We start from the raw sequence: 22,500 nt of genomic DNA, 5'->3' as shown, positions 1-22,500 counted from the left end.
ATAATAAAGTTTTTTGTGGCAAATACACCCATTTTTAAAAATATTCTTGTGAAATTTGTTTTGCACTGAATATCCATACCACTTTTAAATGATTACTTACTTACTCTCATTTGAAAGCTTCTGATGTTGTTAGACAGCTGTGAGCTGTGTCTGATGGACTGTCAAACATTTGAGTTGGAGTGGACATTTTAGTGTTTCTTTGTTTAAACACACAGATAATGAATATGCTACTTCTTAAATGATAAAATGCTGACACTGTTTTGAGTGCATTTGTAAGATGTTACAAAATGGCCTGATGTGGTCAAATTGTCTCAACTGCATACTGTTCCTAATATGAGTTGTGGAAGTGGTTTAGATTTAAAATGAAACCCCAATTTGTGCATAAAAATGACTGAATGGTGCAAGAACCGTTCTTTTTTCCAGTTGTTAAGGTGCTCCAAAGTAGCCATTAATAATAACATAATGTTGGAATATTATGATATATATTATAGGGGTACACAGGCCTGTGAGTGAAAAATGTCAAGCACACACCCTGATTGTGAAATGACCCATATCCAAATCAACAGACAACCGACCGATGAGCTCTTGTGGGGAACTGAATAGGCACTTGTCTGACATTGTCCTATCTTTTTACAAGTGCATCAATAAGTAACCCTCTAAATGCCATCACATGTTGCGTCAGTGTGGAAGTAATCCCTCTCAATTTGGTGTCTTTTGCCCCCCAATCGGCCTATTTTCCGCTGAAGCATTCTTCACTGGTGTCCTCTGTGTCATCTACAAACAGAGCTCTCGATGCATAATGGCTAGCAGTATGGGGTCTTTGCATCCATGCGATTATATATTACGTGCATAATTGGTCTCTGGTGCTATTTCTGTGCCAGTCGGGATCCGAGCAGGTCTATGATGCCTCAGGTGCCACATGAAGAAGCAGTGGTTCTATTTTGCGAGATAAGCGCAGGTGTTTTCAGCAAAACGGCCGAACTCTGACATCGGAAAGACTTGCTCGTTTGTACCCGAGTGTGCTTAACCTGAATATCTGGAATAACCTGAAGACGTGTTGGTGTCCTCCATTTCAGATATTATAACGGGACTTATATAAAAGATAGCCATAAAAGCCTCATAGATCTAGCTCAATCTTGCCTGAGGCCCTAACTTACTAGCTGATGACCCAATGGATCTTAACCCATTTGAGTGAGCAGATTCACGTTCACAGGCTGAGAAAAATGACAGGCCCCATGCACTGATGATGGCGAACAGCAAGTGGGTCACATAGTTGACCTCTGCCGTCCTGTGTGCTGCATGAGCAGATAAAGGAGGCATTTTGGAGCGGGACATTAATAATGAAAGTGTAATTCTGCCGGTCACTCCTGGGCCCAGTGTAACGGCTGGTCCTGACTGCACTCATGAATGGGTTGGTTGAGTCAGCTGCTTACTGATTCTCTTTTCTCTTGGGGGAGAGGAGCTTGGATCAGTGCCATGCTTTGCAAGTTGCAACACAAAAGAATCTCTAAAGTATAAAAACATTTGTTTTTAAATCAGTGTTGTTCTTCACTGTGGTGGTCTGCTATGTGTCTGCCAGGTAACTCAGTGGAGGCTGCAGTACCAGTGTGGTGGGTCTTTGTTCCTCAGCTTGGAGGCTCTGTCTCGAGTCAGAAGTGGCACTAGGCGAGCTCGCTCAGAGCCCGTCCTCCTCCTTCCTCCGCTCCCACTCCCGGCGCCCGATCCCTAATTCTGTTTCATCTCTTGGACTGCTGAAGGGCAGGCCGGGCCGATCTTTCTCACAAGATCCCTCAAAGGCCCCCGACGAAAGATTTACTGCTCCGCCCTGGCGCGCGGCCCAACGCCAAAGTGGACAAGCTGAATGGGCACTGTAGTGAAAGCTGCGGTCGGGGGCCCGCGGGCGGCTAGAAGTATTAGCATGATTCAGAGACCAGCGATGGGTGTGTGTGTGTGTGTGTGTGTGTGTGTGTGTCCCTTTCCAACACGCTGGGCACCCACGCTGGGCCCCAGGTCGTCCCTTTCCAACACGCTGGGCACCCACGCTGGGCCCCAGGTCGTCCCTTTCTAACACGCTGGGCACCCACGCTGGGCACCCTTTTAGCATCATTTTTCAATGTGCAGGGCACCGCAGAAGTGAGGAGAAGAGTAACTTTTCTGGTCCACCAAAGTTCCATAGTGCAACACCTGGCTCTCCATGTCTGCAGTGGCATTAACAGAGAAGCTTTTCTCCCTCGTCAGGCCAGAGAGAACTGAGTGGGATCAATCTCTGTTTTGTGTTCTTCATGTGGCTTCTCCATATTCCACATACAAAGTCAGACCGTCTCATTTTTGGATTTTCAGACCCACAAGCTTTCTTCACTGCCTGCAGGCTTTTGGCATGCAGCTGGCTACACCTATCCACAGTGTGATCCATAAAGATTGGGTGGTTCAACAGACAGTTTTATTTAAAATCCAACACAGTACATCATAGTGTTTGGACATTGTTTTGCAAGCTGCACCAACATAAAGTATTGGATCTGAGTTTGGAGTCCAATAGAGCTGTAAAAAATTATGTTTCTCCTTGAACCTCTCATCATTGAGCTGTCTTTCTCGTTTTTGAAGTTATTTCTCCTGCCCTTCTCTTACAAGTGCAGACTTTCTCCCTCGATCAATATTGAAAATAAACCCTTCTCTCTCACACAGATACTCAGGCACAGAATACATAGCACTACACTTTACTTTCTTTCACACAGGGCAAAAAAGCCCAGCCTGTCCCTGACGCATTAATATGAGTATCACCAACATTCTCTCTCTCTCTCTCTCTCTCTCTCTCTGTCTCTTATCTCTGCAGGTGGGTATGAAGGACAATCCAGCTGTGGATCCCATCATCCATGGCCTCCGAGGAGTGGTCCATCACGGTGAGTCTAGCTGTAACTCAAACCCCATTCCTGCACCCACCACCATCGCTTCATTTAGCCTCCCACTTACTGGGAAAGGTGAAGAAATCAGCACCTGGTTCAACACTGTGGAAGCGCACAGACAACACCCTGGACACCCTGGATCACCACTGTACTGCAACTACCTCCTAGATAAAACAAGTTTAATGAAAAAGTTACACCCTTGTGCTAAGTAACTCGGATGCAAAAAAAACAATGAAAACATCATCCATTATCCAAATAATCAGTTATTTGTGCCATCTCATAAGTCCGCCTTTTATTTTTTATCACCTATGGCCTCGAAAATATAAGGTGTAAAAAATGTGTGAAATGTCCCTCTTTTTTGAGCCTAAATACCTTCTTGGAGCTGCTAGTTATCAGACACAAACTAAGCTGTTGGAGGAAGAAGAGCTACTGTCACAGGGGACTCGCACTCTGGAAATTGTCACTTTCAAGTGCCAGTGTCATCTGTCTGGGCTCTTGGCCTCCTGTTGAGATGTATGATTGACTCGTCATGCGTCTAGATGTGAAAATAGCCTTTTATTGTTTTTTTAGGGGTCGGGAGGCGGTGGTGGGGGTTGCTCCAAACAATTTGTTGGGATGGAGGAAAATTTATTTTGTCATTGCTGGTATTACAATGTTTTTAAACTGTGTGTTCGAATAGCTGAACAGAAACGAGTTTCTACTCAGTTCCACTCCCTATTATATCATTTGTCCAGGAAATGCCCTGAAATAAGAGAGCTGTTGGGCCCATCCTATGACTACAAGCACTGGAAGTGTGTGTGTGTGTGTGTGTGTGTGTGTGTGTGTGTGTGCTTGTGCTTGTTTGGATGGCTCAAATGAATTCCCTTTGCTCAGGTCAGGAGGACACGTGAAAAAGCCTGTGATGTGGTGATGGATCGTGTGTGATATTAAACCCACACTGGGCTGGGGAAAAAGATATCTCTCTACCAGGCCACAAATGAATAATACATCTAATTGTTTGGCTATCTTAATAATTTGTGTGTGCATGTGTAGATTGTGGATGTCATTGTGTGTTGATGTGAGAGATAGAGAAGTTGTGTGTGTGTGTGTGTTCTGTTTGTCTCTGGCCCCAATAAATCTAGCGTAAATGCCAGTTTTAGATACATGGCTTAAAGGCAACTGATGGCCTTTGATTAAAATCCCCCGTCTTTGACTCATCTCATCCCGTGGTCTGGGCTGGAGAATGATGAAGTAGCTGTGAAACGCCCAGGCGCTGCCAGACACGAGGCTGCATGCCGTCAGCCATCCGCCGGAGCCCTAATTGGTCAGAGTAGAATCCCAAGGACGCTATGATATGATGGTTAATGTGACATTGTTTACAACATGTGGAACTAGAACTGGGAGATGATTCCTGCACAGAGGAAGATGGGGGGGTGATAATGAGTATGGTCTAGATTGAGCAAGGCTAATACACTTGCTTATGCCCTCTCTCTTTCTCTATCTCTCTATCCCTTTCCCTCTCTCTCTCTCTCTCTCTCTTTCTTTCTCTCTCATACATACACAAACACAGACACACACATAACACAACACACACACACACACACACACAAATTAAGCACAAGGAAACTTGCTGGCAGAGTCCCCCACTCTTCAGAGAAGAAAGTACCAGGCAGTGACTGTATGAAAGGAGCAGGCGAAACTGGGGGGTTTGAGGGACGCGCACAAAGCGCCCGGCTCTTGAAAGACACCGGCTCAATTGCAGCAAGGCTGTTGACGCGTGTTTCTGCACTCACATGTGCGGTCTTTTAAAACTCCCTGGAGCACAGGAAGGAAAGGACTGTCTTGTTAAGTAATCATCCATTAAGTTACTCTTAATATTTAATTACACGTTAAGGGCTGGGACACATTCTAAGTGCAAAGTCACATATTGAGAGACACTTGGCAAGATGAAACACGGGAGCATGACTGTGAGTGTGTGGATATGTGTGTGTGTCAGAGTGGAAAATAGATTGTGTGTGTGTGTGTATCTGTGTGTCAGTGTGTCCGTTTACGTCTTTTTGGCTTTAAGCAGATATCCTGTCTGGCTGAGAATGTAGTGATTTGACTTAAGCCCCAGTGTATTCCCCCCACACATGTCCATGACATGACCCTTCGGGACGGGCTCTCCCCCCTGTAATCTTAATCTTTAATAAAAAATCCATGCTTGTGTTTTGTACGCATGCATGGCACAGTATGTGGATGAGCAATCATTGATTATTGCACATATGCTCCCCACCCCACCCACCCCACCCACCCCTGCTGCGTGTGCTTATCTAGCAGCAGCAGCCAGAGACTTGCAGTACAGCATTCCCTTATCAAAGGCCCAGCTCCAGCCCCAGGCGCTACAGTAGCATCTGCTGCTGTGTGGGAAGTCGACCCCCGCAGACCTGGACAGAGGCCGGCATAGCAGGAAGGATGGGAGACCACGAGTGCTGGAGCGTCCCCACTCACAAGCACCCCCCAACCCCCCCGGCGATGTGATTTAGAGTCAGCGATTCACTCTGATGCAACCCAGCACTGTGCCACCCTGTAGCTACAAGCGTCATTAGCCCCTGCGTCCCCATAAGACACACTTCCTGTGGACACAACGGGAAAAAAGTCTCAGCACTGCACAGAAAACTCCAAAAATAAAAGGAAAAAGTAACATATTTTGTCCTCCACTTCACTTTTTTGTTTTATTTTCTTAGCACTCAAATAACAGAACCGCCGAATTGGTGCTCATGAACGGCCTCTGGTACAGCTTCTAAATGCAGAAGGACCCTGCTTGTAATTACTTGAGAACACACAGTTGAGGAGCCTCAAAGCCCTAGAGGACACTGAAGGAATTGATTTGCTTAATGTTCCACATCCCTGCAGGGTTGACATGGAGAGGAGGAAGCTAGAATACATTATTGTGTACGCGTCCATGCTCTTTTGTCAAGTTTATTTCAGCCCCTCCACGAGATATGATTAGTTTCAGTGGAAAGCAATTACTTAGCACGAGATATATGGTCCTGTACTCTTCCACTATACATTGCCAATTAAAAAACGAGTTTTGATAGGGACCCACAGAGCCTATTCTGCAATTCAGCGTCTCTTTGCGTGTGGCGAAGTGAGACCTTACTTGATGGCATTGAGCACTTCTCATGAATTGTTTTTTGTTGTTGTTTTGGAGGAGATGGAAATCTCAAGCCGCATGTCGGTAATGAGAGCCCCATTGACGGCACGGCGTCTTGCTCTTTAATAAATGTTTGCTCCCTTTTGTGCGCCCGTGTCAGTACCCAGGCATTGTTCACCCACCGAAGCGTTGCCTTCTCCCGAATGTCTCGGCGACAGTGTCGGAATGAGTTCCCCACTCCCTCCACACAGCGAATTACAAGTTCATTGATTCAGCATTTTCAGGGGAGCTTTAAAGTCAACCCTGGCTCTACTGACTTTCTTTTTCAATGACATTTATTATTATTATGTTGTTGTTGTTATTATTATTATTATTATTATTATTATTATTATTATTGTATTTCCAAGCTGGCCGAAATATACACACACACACACACACACACTACCAGTCAAAAGTTTGGAGACACAGAAGCTGAGATCATTTGCATTGTTTTTTTTTAATCAAGGCAGCAGTTTTCAGATTATATTATGTGCTGACATAATTCCATAAGGGTTCTCAACTGCTGTAGAAAGAAATGGCTGATCTTTAATGCAATATCTACATTGTCCATTATCAGCAACCATTCATCCAATGTTGCAAAGGCACGTTCTGCAATTATATAAAAATAATATAAAAAAAAAAACACTGCTTTAAATGAAACATTTAGCCTAGGCCTACTTTTTAAAAAGAACGCCCAGACCAATACTGTTGACAAGAGCATCAATCTACTATTTCTGCAGTAAGGAATTTCCGTTGCCTACCATAGGAGTTCGTCAAGTCTGAAGTAGCATCTCAATGCAAAACAATCCGGACTTAGGCCTAGGAGTTAGCACACCTCTTGATAATAATAATGCTAGCTGCCAGCCTTGTCAAAGTTAACTTTGCTAACATTTTGCTGAGCCTACCCTATGACCTACTAACTAACCGACAAACTGTCTTAATAAATTGACATTTGTTGCACACTTGAAACAAAATGTCTTCAAAAGTATGTAGGTGGCTACATTTATTTCCATTCCAATAACTTCACACATTACATTTCCGTTTGCACTTGTAGGCTATGCTGCTTCAATTTCTTTGTTCCTACTATTTAGTTTATTTCCTTGAACTGCTATTTCTTATCTGGACTGCCACCTACTGGATAGAAAAGGCAACAACCTAGTAATTATGTGAATAAAAATGTAAATGTTTGAATGGCGAGTGGTAGCTTCCGTCATTAGCATTTATCATGCTAAAAATCTGACACCAGGCACTATGCTGATGCCGGACCCAAAGGGACAATTATAATAAAAGCGAGACACGTTGAACTTTAAAGTCTATAATGTTGGTTTGGCTGTTCATTGACTCACTTATCTGCCAAACATGTTTTTAAGATATGTTCATAGCAAAAATGGATGCATGCGATTAATTTAGATGAATTAATCACAGAGTATGTAATTAATTAGATTACATGTTTTAATCGATTGACAGCCCTAATATATATATACATGGCAAGGTGGTAGCAGATGTGCCAGGTAGAGTTTCCATGTGTGGTACAGGAGTCTAGCACAGACAGTAATCCTCACGTGTGATGTGTATTGACTTTCCATCTGATGCACTGCCAGTGTTCTCTTTCACGCTAAGCTCCATTTCACTCCATCATTTATTCTGAAAATGTTCTTTGTACTTCCTATCTGGAAATATGCAGTGGTTTCACATAGATTTGGTCGAGTCATTTATCTTTATTTTTTTTTGTTGCCTTTTTTTGTGTTCTCCTTTGCTGCCTATCACCCATCCTGAGTGTCGACAGCAGAGCTATCTTGATTTTGTCTTGTGGGGAGAGAAATCACATTGTGTCTCCAAAATAAAAAAAGTCTAATCCTTTAATACAGCCTTTGCTCTTTTTCATCATAAATCCAAGCCAGCCATGTGTTGGGCAATCATGTGACTGATAACCGTTGCAATCACAACAGGATTATTTTGGAAAATCTACAGATTTTGTGGGCAGGCAGATTGGTCAGCTTCAAAGAGGAGAGTTCATCTAAATCTTGGCCATGTCCGCCAGGGGACCTTTTAGCTTGGCTTCAGTGCCGAACGGCTGCCCAGAATTTTGCCCAGCTTCTGTAAAGACTGTGGTCATTAATGGGGAACTAACTCTCCATTTGGCTATAATGCATCAAAGGCTTGTCATAGGGGATTTGATGAGGGCACATTCAGTGCTGTGGCTAATGCCTTTAACTCTTTGAGTGGCTGCTAACACAAGCTGTCTGTACGCTGTACACTTGATCCGTGGCAGGAAAGAAAATGGTGAACTAATGATTTTCTTTTTTTCAACATTGAGAAAGTGCCACTTTGTAACTGTGTATATTTGTTCGGCTAACACGAGTTAACTGCACACTTGTGCTTAAATGGCCGGGTAAAGAAGAATGGTGAACTCAAGATTCTCTTTCTGCTTCTTTCTTTCCAACAGAGAAAGAGACATTTCTGGAGCCCTTCATTTTGAGAGACCTGCTGCCTTCGCAGTTGGGCAGCTACTACCGCTACATCGGGTCCCTCACCACCCCACCCTGCAGCAAGGTGGTGGAGTGGATCATCTTCAGCCGACCGGTGTTCGTGTCCTATAAGCAGGTAAGCACCCCCACCCACCCAGCCTGATTTGGTGAAAACCTGACAAAGTCAAAAACCCAAAGCTGGAAACCTCCTCTGGCATGTTGCTCACCTACCGGTTCCCTAAGCATAATATTCCATCCCCCTGCGATGGGGAAATTCCTGGGCCGACACGATGTACGCATCCCGTAATCAGAATGAACAGCTGAGAAAAGCCAGGCATCTCGCCGTTAGCCAGACGAGCCGGGGACGCGGGGGGGAACATTTGGCTGACTTGGACCCTAATGGGCCCAAATGAGTTTACTGAGGAGTTTAGGAGGGGGGGTCTGTGCTGAGGTCTCGACGCAGATGAAGTATTTGGACTTGCCTGTTTTTAGCGAGAGCGTGTGAGAAAGAGGCGCCAGTGCTCAGGAGTGGCTTCGGTGTCACCAAGTGTGCAACTTAGTATCTCTCTTCCTCCCTCTCCCTCTCTTCCTCCTCCCTCACTCTCCCTCTCTTCCTCCTCACTCCTTAGCTCAAGAAGTGGAGATTGTGTGTGTGTGTGTGTGTGTGTGTGTGTGTGTGTGTGTGTGTGTGTGAGAGAGAGAAAAAGAGGCTGAATGGGTAATGGCAGGCTACCCCCTTGCACAGACAGTGTTTTTTCCCTTCAAACCCAGCAGATACTCATTTCCCTTTCATAAGGCCAACCATAAGGACCTAAATCCCCTAGCATTTTTCTCTCTCTCTCTCTCTCTCTCTCTCTCTCTCTCTCCCTCTCTCTCACACTTTAGTGCTCTCTCTCCATTTCCCTTTCTCTCTCCCTCTTTCCCTTTCTCTCTCACTCTCTCTCTCTCTCTCTCTCTCACTCTCTCTTTCTCTCTCACTCTCTCTGCCTCTCTCCTCTGCCAGCGGCTGCTGCTTTGCCAATGGGCCATCGGCGATCAAATGGAGAGAAATGGCATTATGTTGGAGTGCAGTCTGTTTAAATGTCATCTGTGAACTGCAGTACAATGGAACTTCTTTTTCCCCCCTAATGTCCCCCACCACTCCACCCCCACACTCCACACACACACACACACACACACACACACACACACCCATAATGCTGCATTAATTGAATCCTCTCTTGACCTTGGTTGATTTTCTGACCATGTGAATTGTGGGTAATTCAAAGGAATCTGCGTCACTCCGCGGCGCCCACTTCCGCAGCGCTCCGTCGATGAATCGATGTGGCAGACATGTCGAGACATGAATAGGGATGCATCGTCATGAAAAGGAGGACTACTCGCCAAACGGACACTGCCGATAACCCCTCGCATTAATTGGGTGCCATCAAAACGCCAAACAGCATTTTTCTCCCTCACTGGTTGGCCTCCTTGTCTGTCTGTCATCTGGCCATTAGGCTGTCGCATTAAGCACTCTTTCACCTCTTTTGTGGCCTTTTTTTTCCGTGAGTGTTTTGTAGTGAAAAGAAACATCACCAAGAGATAATAGAGTGAATAGAAGACGACAGCGTGCACCCCTACCCCCCACATGTCTCAGTCACTTCCTCTCTCTCGCACGCGCTCTCTCTCTCTTTCCCTCTCTCGCTCTCTCTCTTCCTATATCTGTCTCTCCCTCTCCCTCTCTTCCTGTATATCATGCTACCTCCTTTGTTCTTGATCAGTGGTAGAAGTAGGTCATTGCGAGTGACAGGCGTAGCTGAGGGCTGAGGGGGGCTTTTAGAGTAGATCGATGCTCAGCTATTCTGCGGCGACAGCTCCACCTAAAATAGTTCCATTTGTAACATCTGGACCGACGCATTGACATCTCGTGCCCAGCTGTGGGACCTGGGGGCCTGCCTGTTGCTGTGGTTGCCAACCAGTGGATTAGTTAACCCCCCACCCCAGAACCACCCACTGCTACCCCCAGGCCTGCCAAGGCCCCCCCCAGGGAAGCGCGCCTCTTCACCAGGCGAGTGGGAGGAGCCGATTGGGACGCAGGCTGAAAGAAGAGCTGTGTCACTCACAAAGGATTACACTCCAATCTCACTGCGATTTGGGCACATTAAGAGAGAGAGACAGACTGAGAGGGAGGGAGAAATCCCCCTGTTGAGGACAGGGCAAGATTTCAATCCTAATATAATCTGTTCTTGAAGAGGACGAAGGGGGTGGGGGGTGGGGTGGGGTGGGGGGTCAGGCACGTTGCCATATTGGGGATTTACAGATTTGGCTCTGATTAAGGGAGGTTTTTTTAGCTGTACATATTGATGATGTGAGTGTGGGTCAGCACTGGAGGTGGTGTCGGAGCAGCGGCCTGGGCTGATACTGGCCCGTCGTTCTGATCGTTCTGTTCACAGGCGCCGGGGAGATGGACCATGCAGGAATGGCAGGTGTGAGTGGGGGTTTGCAGACTATTCCTCCATCAACCTTTTTTTCCCCCTCCTCTAGCCCCTGGGGTCTGGATTGAAAAATAACAGAGCGCGCACACAGACACACACACACACACATTACACATATACACACATATACATGAGAGGCTGTCACTGTTAGTTCTCCAGGCCTGTTTTTAGTAGAGTGAGAGAGAGATAAGAGATGTTTTCTCCTAACCTCTGTGTAACCATACCAACTGCCTCTGTGTAACCATACCAACTGCCTCTGTGTAACCATACAAACAGCCTCTGTGTAACCATACCAACAGCCTCTGCAACCATACCAACACCCTCTGTGTAACCATACCAACTGCCTCTGTGTCACCATACCAACAGCCTCTATGTAACCATACCAACAGCCTCTGTGCAACCATACTAACAGCCTCTGTGTAACCATACCAACAGCCTCTATGTAACCATACCAACAGTAAGAAATTGCACAGAGGAAATGAGCACTCCACTACTTCAACAAGTAGACTCAAATGCACTCCCAGTGTTTCTACCATATGTTTTCCCCTCTTGTTCCTGCTTTGTCCTCTTTATTTCTCTCTTTCCCTCTTTCTATTTCTCTCTTTCTCCCACTCTCCTCTTTTTTCACTCTCATTTCTGCTGACTCCCATGCTGAGCCTTCAGTCCAGCCCAGTCCAGTCCAAGCCAGCGTCCTAATTGTAATATTTATGACTGTTTATTTGTCCCTTCATTTGACCTCCAGTGTGTGGCAGGATGGCTCCCCAAGGGGTCATCTGGCGCACATAAGCAGGGCCGTGCCATGCAGAGCTGTGCTGGGCTGTACTGTGTGTGTGTGTGTGTGTGTGTGTGTGTGTGTGTGTGTGTGTGTGTGTGAGGGGGAGGGAGGGAGAGAGAGAGGGAGGGAGGGAGAGAGAGAGAGAGAGAGAGAGGCAGAGTTTGAAGACAGCTGGTCATACTATCGTACTGTTTTTTCTTTCTTTGCTTTGTGCGCCATTCCTTCCTGATTCGCCTGTGAATTACTGGAAGAAAAAGGTCGCCATCGCTGGCGATGACTCATCAGACAAAAAAAAAAAAAAAGATGTGCAAATTATTTCCCGAAATGCTTCTCGATTTGTTTATTTCCAGAAAGCCATCACCCACCCAAATGATAAGATCAGTTCAGTGGGGCCAGACGTTTTAATGGTGTGTGTGTGTGTGTGTGTGTGTGTGTGTGTGTGTGTGTCTGGGTGTCTGGTTTGCGTTGTCTCACAGCTCGAGGCCTTCTACTCCATCTTCACCACGGAGCAGCAGGACCATGTCAAGTCGGTTGAGTACCTGCGGAACAACTTCCGCCCGCTCCAGAGCCTGGACAACCGGGAGGTCTACAAGTCTGCCATCAAGGACGCTTGGCTGCCTGACCAGACAGACTATGGGAGTTCCTATGAGACAGAGTCCTCCAAAGGTAAGAGCGCCCCATCAGAGATACCACAATATGCACAACAGTCACATTGCTGACCATAGTCATGGGCAAGTGGAGGTCACTGTTGGAGTTTATATACAATAGTCTGTCAGTTTGCAGCTCAGTAGCTGGTGGTCATTTTAATCAACGCATCCATGTGTCTACACATGGTAGGAAAAACATTGTATGGAGAAACTGTATCTTTGTGCATAATGTCCAATTTTATCATGAGTGGTGGTTGGTTGTCTGGTCTTCTTATCTGTGCCAGTCTGAGAGATCTCAGCAAAAACTGCTAGCATCATGATATGAAGCAGCCCTCACAGTGCTAGCACTAGCATCATGATATGAAGCAGCCCTCACAGTGCTAGCGCTAGCATCCTGATATGAAGCAGCCCTCACAGTGGTAGCGCTAGCATCCTGATATGAAACAGCCCTCACAGTCAAGTCTGCTAGCGCTAGCATCCTGATATGAAGCAGCCCTCACAGTCAAGTCTGCTAGTGCTAGCGCTAGCATCCTGATATGAAACAGCCCTCACAGTCAAGTCCGCCAGTGCTAGCGCTTAGCATCCTGATATGAAGCAGCCCTCACAGTCAAGTTCGCCAGCTAGCGCTAGCATCCTGATATGAAACAGCCCTCACAGTCAAGTCTGCTAGCGCTAGCATCCTGATATGAAGCAGCCCTCACAGTCAAGTCTGCTAGTGCTAGCGCTAGCATCCTGATATGAAACAGCCCTCACAGTCAAGTCCGCCAGTGCTAGCGCTAGCATCCTGATATGAAGCAGCCCTCACAGTCAAGTCTGCCAGTGCTAGCGCTAGCATCCTGATATGAAACAGCCCTCACAGTCAAGTCTGCTAGCGCTAGCATCCTGATATGAAACAGCCCTCACAGTCAAGTCTGCTAGTGCTAGCATCTTGGTATGAAGCAGCCCTCACAGTCAAGTCTGCCAGTGCTAGCGTTAGCATCCTGATATGAAACAGCCCTCACAGTCAAGTCCGCCAGTGCTAGCGCTAGCATCCTGATATGAAGCAGCCCTCACAGTCAAGTCTGCTAGCGCTAGCATTAGCATCCTGATATGAAGCAGCCCTCAGCATCCTGATATAAAGCAGCCCTCACAGTCAAGTCTGCTAGCGCTAGCGTTAGCATTCTGATATGAAGCAGCCCTCAGTCAAGTCTGCTAGCGCTAGCGTTAGCATCCTGATATGAAGCAGCCCTCACAGTCAAGTCTGCCAGTGATAGCACTAGCGCTAGCACTCATAGCTTACCTCTCCACCTCCTCTTCTCCAATGCTCGTCCATGCCACATGTGAGCAGAGCCACTGGCTCAACCCAACCCCAAGCCCCCGGGCCATGAGCAGCAGCATTGCTCGCTGCAGGCTAACGAGCTCTGACGTGTCTCCAACGATGTGACATTGTGCATGTGTCTCCTCACACATTCTGCCTTCGCTCTTCCTCCTCCTCTCCTCGAGTCCTTAGTGAGGCTGCCTGCTGTTGTGTTGTGTTCAGATAGATAGATAGATAGATAGATAGATACTTTATTGATCCCTAATGGGAAATTCAAGGTCCTAGTAGCTTAAGACATCACACACAACATGCACTACATGTTACATACACTTTACATAAACATAAACATACATAAACTTTTCCTCATCAGCTGTGGCTGTGTTTGTCACATATAAGCAGCCCAGACTTTCTTTCTGGTATTTTTGCCCTGGCTTGTTTGCCGTGTTTGTTCCCAGTATTAGTTTCTTTTTGTTGCCGTTTGTTTATGTCGGTGAATTGCAAGGAACGAAGGAGCTGGTAAATGACAAAAAAGGAATGATTAAGAAAATGGACGGCATAATAATAGGGCCTTGAGAGAGAGACGCCGTACGCCATACGCTACCTATTCACTTCTCCCCCACAGAGAGAGATGCCGTACGCTACCTATTCACTTCCCCCCACACAGCCTGTAATCAGAGCAGCACCGTACACCCGCTCATGCCAGCACACACACTTACATACACAATTACATACACACACACACACACACACTGCATACACACACTTACATACACACACACACACACACTTACATACACAATTACATACGCACGCACGCACGCGCACACACACACACACTTACATACACACACACACACACACACACACTACATACACAATTACATACGCACACACACACACACACACTTACATACACACACTTACATACACAATTACATACACACACACTCGCACGCACACACACACACACACACACACTTACATACACACACACACACACACACACACACACACATATATTCACACACACACACACACATATTCATACGAGCACACACACAAACACACACACACACTTGCATACACACAAACTCACATACATGAGCTGCTTTCAGACATGTCCTCCGCAGTATATGCAGAGCTTTGTCAAACGGAGGTCTGACCATCTGTGATTCAAATAAGATGCTGACATTATGCGGTCATAGGCCTATAGACAGCGACGCACATGAACAGAATCGCTGCGTGGTTGAACAGGTTGAACCAACGCACACACACACACACACACTCAAATCACTATGACAGACAAACAAATACACACACTTAAACCAGCATCACCGGGATGCGACACATACACACAAGCACAATAAACACACATACCCACATTTTCACAGTATACACACACAGACACACAAGCACACACCCACTCAGCCCCATTCTGATGACCCCCTCCACTTAAGTGTGACTGAAAACCTGGCACAAAACATGGAGAGAAGAAGAAATCCCCTCTGTGTCCTCACCGCCTCATCCACTTGTCGATAATGCCACTGGCTCGAGGGGAGGCAAGACTGGACCGCATCAACAACCTCCCCCCCACACACACACACACACTACCCCCTCTCTCCAATCTGTCCTGGCCCCTGCCGGTGCCACACCGCTGACAAATGACACGACTCCATCAAATCAGGTCCAGCCAACCCCCCTCTGCGCTCAGCCTTGGCCTGAAGCACCGCTGTTTGGCTCCTTCCAGAGGAGTCGCCCCGGCACCGCGCGGCACAGTGGCAGCCCCATCCGACTGCGTCAGGGCCAACCCTCCTCTCACCTTCAGATGGCGAGAAAAGGCAGGAGGAGAGAGAGAGAGAGAGAGAGAGAGAGAGAGAGAGAGGAAAGAGTGTGAAGCGGGAGATGGGAAAGGGAAAGAAGTGAGAAAGTGCTGGAGTGTGAAGCGTCTCCCGCGGCGTAGCGTCCTCCAGGTCTGACCTTTCCTTCCGCGCTCCGTGCCCGTCATTAAGGCGGATCTTTCTCGCCTTGTCCTTGGCTCCTCAACCCACCTCCCCTCCCCTTCCTCTGTAAACAAGCAAACACGGCAAATCCAAAGCTGATTTCTCTTCTCCCCCTCAAGAGAGAAAACAATGGAGGAGCCACTGACTGTCATGTTGGCGAGGCCTGGAAGAGAGCGCCGCTGTTCTTAATTGGCCTTCCAAGTCATGTTGGTGGCGTGAAGCAATTTGCAAGTCCAAGAAGAAGAGCTCAGAAACGTTCTTATCGCTCCCAAACAATTGATCCCTCATTTTTTCCTCTTTTCTCTCTTTTTTGGTGTTGGCGGCGTAGTAAATTGATTGGTGATGGTGCGCATTGTCACTGTGCGGAGAATAATGAAATAGAGGCCTCTTAATTTGGAGGGATAGTGTGTAATTGAGAAATTCACTCCTCAAAAATAGGATGGCATGAAAGGAGCAAGCAGGGTTTAGCTTTCATGTTTTCTCTCTCTTTTTCTCTCTCTCTCTCACTTTCTCAGTGGCTGCAGCTGATTAGTCCATAATTGATCAGTCAAAAACACAATTGGAGATATGTGTGTGTGTGTGTGTGTCTGTCTGTCTGTGTTGTGTGTGTATGTGTGTGCCTGTCTGGATGCTCCCATCTCACCCCCCAGCTGGGCGTCCGTATCAGCGGCCATGATTCAGCCCTCTGTCATGTCTGTAGTCAGAACGAGCAGTGGAGACCAGCGCAGAAAAACTCTTTCACATCCCCACATGCCCTCAGTCAGCATAGCTCTCTTCTAATCCACAGAGATTACATCTTCAAAAGCCACACAGCTATTTCTCAGCTGTGTGTGTCTGTGTGTGTGTGTGGGTGTCTGAGGAGAGTGTGTGTGAAGGGTGGTGTCTGAGAGAGAGTGTGTGTGAAGGGTGGTGTGTGCAAGCATATGTGTTTATATTGGCAGTAATTAGTAATGTGTTTAGTGTTGTGACTCTTCTGTCCTCTGGAAGCTGTCATTATGTGTTGTTAGCGCTGCTAACAGTCTCTCCATAGGCTAATTAGTCTGGTCACAGCGATGCTAACAGTCCCTCCATAGGCTAATCAGTCTGGTCACAGTGATGCTAACAGTCCCTCCATACTGTAGGCTAATTATTCTGGTCACAGTGATGCTAACAGTAGTCCCTCCATAGGGTTATCAGTCTGGTCACAGTGATGCTAACAGTAGTCCCTCCATAGGGTTATCAGTCTGGTCACAGTCAAAGTGATGCTAACAGTCCCTCCATAGGGTTATCAATCTGGTCACAGCGATGCTAACAGTCCCTCCATAGGCTAATCAGTCTGGTCACAGTGATGCTAACAGTCCCTCCATAGGCTAATCAGTCTGGTCACAGCGTTGCTAACAGTCCTTCCATAGGCTAATCAGTCTGGTCACAGTGATGCTAACAGTCCCTCCATAGGCTAATCAGTCTGGCCAATGTCACAGCGATGCTAACAGCACTGCTCAAAATGGAACTTCTGCTCCTGTGGTGGCTTAAGTACCACTGTGATCCCTCCACACTCTCACGCTTAATGTTATTTATGAGAATGACTCATGTGCTAATACAATAGCGCTGAAGGTCAAGGTTAGCTATTTATCTGTCCATGTGATTATGAAACTTTGTGGTGACTCATCAGGTCACCTCTGTCTTTTTCTTTCTTTTTCCCATTGTTTCTCATTGAATTCACAGTCCAGACTCACATTGGTCACATCAGCCAATACAACAGATATGGACCCTCCTTTTTATTTGGGTGTTGCATAGCTCTGCATAGACTCTGCACTGTGTGTGTGTGTGTGTGTGCCACGCGCGCACGCACGTGTGTGAGATTATGGTTTCGATAGGGTTTTCAGCATTGAAGGGAGAGGATTATTCTCTTCTCTGAAGGCAACTCTTTCACCTCTGTATCTTGGCTCTGTTGTGCTGGACAGTAGTGGTGTCCCCATCTCCACTATGCACTGGCCTCTCTCTCTGTGTGTGTGTGTGTGTGTATCAGAGATAGGGCTAGTCGGAGTGGGTGAGTGTGTGTGTCTGTGAGTGAGAAAGACACAGTGGCTTAGTGTAAGTGTGTTTGTGTGTGTGTGTGTGTGTGTGTGTGTGTGTGTGTGTGTATGAAGAATGTGTGTGTGTGACGTGTGATGGTAGCTGAAGTGTGTCTGTAGGTAAATGACTGGCGCCTGCTTGTGTAGTGCTCCCAGAGTTAGCGGGGCTAATCCATCATGGCCAGTGGCCGCCAGGTGGAACACAATGATCCCCCTCAAGCGGGCTCCACTCTGCCATAAAAAGCCCCACATATCTGCCCGCTGCCACCCTTGCCAGCACGTTACCCGCTGCCTGGCGTCCCGCTGCGGTGCCCGCACCCGCCTCCTCTCATTCGCCCTCGTCTTCCTTCATCCTTTCTTTCTTTTTTCTTTCTCTTTGCTTTTGTTTCCCCTGTCACTTTGTCTGTCTGACTGTCGCTCTATCACTCTGCCTCACTCCATCTTTGTCCTTTTTCTCTGTCCTTTTTTCCTTGCTCTCTCTCTCTCTATCCCTTGTGCTGTCAATCTTGGCCTGTCTGTTTATCTGTCTGGGTGCATCTCTCCCTTTCGCCTTCCATCTATCTATCTCTCGCACACACACCAACTCCACTTCTCATCCTCCTCTCTCTCTCTCTCTCTCTAGCTCCATCTCTCTCTCTAGCTCCATCTCTCTCTCTCTCTCTCCCTCCATGCTGGTGAAGGGTTGGTGGTATGGAGGTGGTTGAGTCCCAGGCTGGGCCTGCGGCCCCTCAGGTGCTGGCCTGATGTGGATTGGCAGGGCACCCAGTGCCGCTCCCTGCCCGATAACACCGTCACGCCACCGCCGCCACCGCCGCTGCCCCCACTGACAGCCGACCCACTGCCTCGCCCGCCTTATCTAGAGGACATGCTTTCCGACTGCAGAGGACACACACACGCACACACACACACACTCTCTGATAGAGGGAGAAAGACATCCTTACAAGCATATGCACACATAGACGCAAATGCACACACACACACACACACACACACACACACACACACACACACACACACACACAGACACCTATCATATCATATCGCCGCCATATCCTTATTAGTGTCAAAGCCGGTGTGCAAATGAGCAACTGTTTGAAGGCATATTATTCAGAATGTACTGTTCTTCATATACCTCTCATTATTAGCACTAATGTGCTGTAATGCTTGAGGTGTAGGTACCATTAGTTTAATTAGCATTGTTTTCATGTAATGGTTCCCTTGTGGCTCAGCCGCTGGTCGGCAGTGGGCGAGAGAGACACCGGCGAATGGAAACAGGGTTTCTGCCTGATTTCCCTTTGAATAAAAAAACACAGAGCAGAGAGAGAATATATATACACACACACACACACACACAGTTCAGTTTTTCAGCGAGTTGTTCAGCTTTCTGACATGCTCAGTGATTAAACACCTTCTGCTTTTGAGATTGCTGGCAATTTGAATGCCGCCTGTGTTTGGAGCGGGGCGTGACGCAATCCGAGCAAATACCTCACAGCCACACAGGCAAGGCTAGTCAAACAGAGCCATCTAGTGGCAGCCAGTGGACGTGCGGCAGCACAACCTCACCTCAGCTCCAACCCGAACACTGTGTGTGTGGAAATGGAAACGGAGGTGTCAACACTTGCTTTTCACACACATCACACACACACACACACACATCATCACACACACGCTGTCTCTTTCTCGCTTGCTTGCACACGCTGTCTTGAACACACACACACACACACACACACACACACACACACACACACACACACACACGGAATGGACTTGGGAGAAATGTAATGCAGTTAGAGAGAGAGCCTAGGGCCAGGTATATATGAGCTCATGCATTATTTTACACTGACTCTGACACCGAGGAGAGGAGTGGCTTGATGACTCAGCGTGCCAGACTTCTCCAAATGGACCTCTCACCTCTCTCTCTTTCCATCCATCATCCTCTCTGTCTCTCTCTCTCTCTCTCTCTCTTTCTCTTTTTTTTCTGTCATTTTTCTTTCTCTTTTATTTGTTGTCTTTGTGTTTTACCCTCACAGGATCTCTGCACACTAAACCCTGTCTCTTACTCTCTCCCTCTCTCTCTCTCTCTCTCCCTCTCCCTCTCTCTCTCTCTCTCTCTCTCGTCTGCGCTCGCTGTCTTCTATCACTCTTTACTCTCTTTGGTCTATTTTTCAGTATTTTCTTCACACACTCCCTCTCTGGCTCTATCTTGGACTCTCACACACACACACACACACACACACACACACACACACACACACACACACACACACACACAGACACACACACACACACACACATATACACACACACACAGACACACACACACAGACACACACACACACACACACACACACACACACACACACACCAATAGCCAGGGAGCAGAGCCGAGTGTTCTGGCATCTACCCTGAGCTGTAATAGCATTCATTTCCCATGTTTATCTGTGTGGTCACCCTCGCTCTTAAACAGGTGACCTCTGTTTCTATCACTGCCCGCCTGTCTCCACCACCATCTCCACCTCTCTGGGTCCCACACAGACACCCCCTCACCCTGCCTTTCCTTTCCTTATGTGTGTTACGAGGGAGAGCAGGCCTACAGTCACGTTTTCACAGTGTCACGACCCGTTTTCAAACTGTTCTCTCTCTCTCTGTCTCTCTCTGTTTCTCTCTGTTTCTCTGTCTCTCTCTCTCTGTCTCTCTCTGTCTCTCTCTCGCTGTCTCTCTCTCTCTCTATTGTGTGTGAGGGAAGCAAATGTAACTGAATAAATGAGTCTGCAAGACTTGTCTCTTAGTGCTGATGTTGCTTGTTTGGATTCGTAATGCACTATTCATCTGAAGTCTCTCTTCTCTTTCTGTTTTGCCCCTGCCTCATCTCTTCCTGGTGCCCAGTGTGCAGCAGTGCGCCCACCAACATGCGGGTCCAGCCGCTGAACCGCACGGCCCTGGTGGTGAAGTGGACGCGGCCGGACAATAGCTACCATCCGCCCATCACCAGCTACCTCATCTCCTACAGCTGGACCAAGCACGACGAGTCGTACGAAGAGACCTACATCAAAGACATCAAAAGCGGCGACCAGAAGCTGGTGAGGGCCGACACACACACACACCCACTCATACAAACGCTCGCACACACAAACGCACGCACACACAAACGCACGCACACACGCCACGCACACACACACACACACACACACACACACACACAGGGAGAGATGCATGCACTCAGATGTAGAGACACACACAGATGGTCAAGTGCATGCGCACGCACACACACACACACACACACAGGGAGAGATGCATGCACTCAGATGTAGAGACACACACAGATGGTCAAGTGCATGCGCACGCACGCACACACACACACACACACACACACACACACACACACACATACACACACACACACACACTAGAGTGCGGTTCGGGCCGAATATTTCTGTCTGAACCCGGCCCGCATCCAAGAGAGTTGCGTACCGAACCCAACCCGAACCCGACGCAGATGATGCCTCAGTTATTCCCATGCTAGTGATTAGATATTAACATTTGGATAGCCTGCCGTGGTTAGCCTATTAAACGACTGTCAAAATGAAATTCTTAATTGTTTACAGAATCAGATGAGCGTGCACGCACGCAGGTCACACACAGCGCACATTAACACAAGAGGCCCAAGCAAGCATAGCCTATTGAAATATAATTCTAGTCTTACCATTGACGAAAAGTCTTGAAATGAACTGCAACCGTCATTGAAACTACGGTCCTTCTGTCACTGATCCATTTGTAGCTTTGACATTAATTGGGACAACCCAAGAGAATCCTCTCCTCCAATTGAACGAGACCGCCTTATACCGGTATGTCTTTACCACAGTATGCAACACAAAACTACCGCCACATAGTAGCCATAGACTTCTCTTTGTTTTCTTTGGTCCTGATAGGCTAATCTCCTGATAGGCTAATAGGCTAATCTCCTGATAGGCTAATCTCCTGATAGGCTAACAACTTTTTTTAACGTCACCCAAGATGTCTTGTCGTGGCTACATGAGCAAATCTTGCGCACAAGAAGAAGGCTGTTAGGTCTTTTTTAAATGTAATAGTATTCTCAAAAAACAAACTTTTGCATCATGTGAAGCAGACCTGTTGGTTACCCAACATAATAAGCTATTTTAAATGTGAAACATCCAATGCATACACACATACACACACACACACACACACACACACACACACACAGGGGAAGATGCATGCACTCATATGTAGAGACACACACAGAAGGTCATGTGCATGTGCACACAGACACATACTCATACACACACGCGCACACACACACACAGGGACAGATGCATGCACTCCTATGTAAAGACACACACAGAAGGTCAAACTTGCACACACACACAGAAACACACATACACATATACACTTTTGAACTCAAGGTCAAATGCATGGTAATTCACATACACAGCTGCAGAGCACGAAGCCCATTCCGTCACCTCTACCATTAGTGCAGTGATAATCAAGCTGGATCAGGTGCCATGATATTCATGTGTAATTGACCTTGGCATGTTATGACACAGGAGAAGGGGGCCGTTAGCATCAAAGGAGCGATCGTAACGCTACATAGCTGTGGTCAGACCCCCAAGCCCCTTGGGCCCTTTTCTTAAAGCCGCTTCTTCTCCATTTAAAACAAATAGCTGCACACAAATTCAGAGGCTTAAGTTGGCTGGTGTGAGCTGGGATGTG

General features: G+C 47.2%; 1 protein-coding gene across 1 annotated transcript in view; it reads left to right on the top strand.

Moving 5' to 3' along the window:
• ptprga (protein tyrosine phosphatase receptor type Ga) overlaps window positions 1-22,500 on the top strand; it is a 217,869-nt gene that overhangs the window by 155,367 nt on the left and 40,002 nt on the right. The window contains 4 exon segments of the mRNA XM_048254476.1: window positions 2,831-2,897; window positions 8,501-8,658; window positions 12,248-12,437; window positions 20,656-20,849. Of these exon segments, the coding sequence (XP_048110433.1) occupies window positions 2,831-2,897; window positions 8,501-8,658; window positions 12,248-12,437; window positions 20,656-20,849 (609 nt within the window).

The sequence above is a fragment of the Alosa alosa genome, chromosome 10 (genome assembly GCF_017589495.1).
Source record: "Alosa alosa isolate M-15738 ecotype Scorff River chromosome 10, AALO_Geno_1.1, whole genome shotgun sequence".
Classification (NCBI taxonomy): Eukaryota; Metazoa; Chordata; class Actinopteri; order Clupeiformes; family Clupeidae; genus Alosa; species Alosa alosa.
The sequence above is the reverse complement of the archived record's forward strand: the minus strand, read 5'-3'. Positions and strand labels throughout refer to the sequence as shown.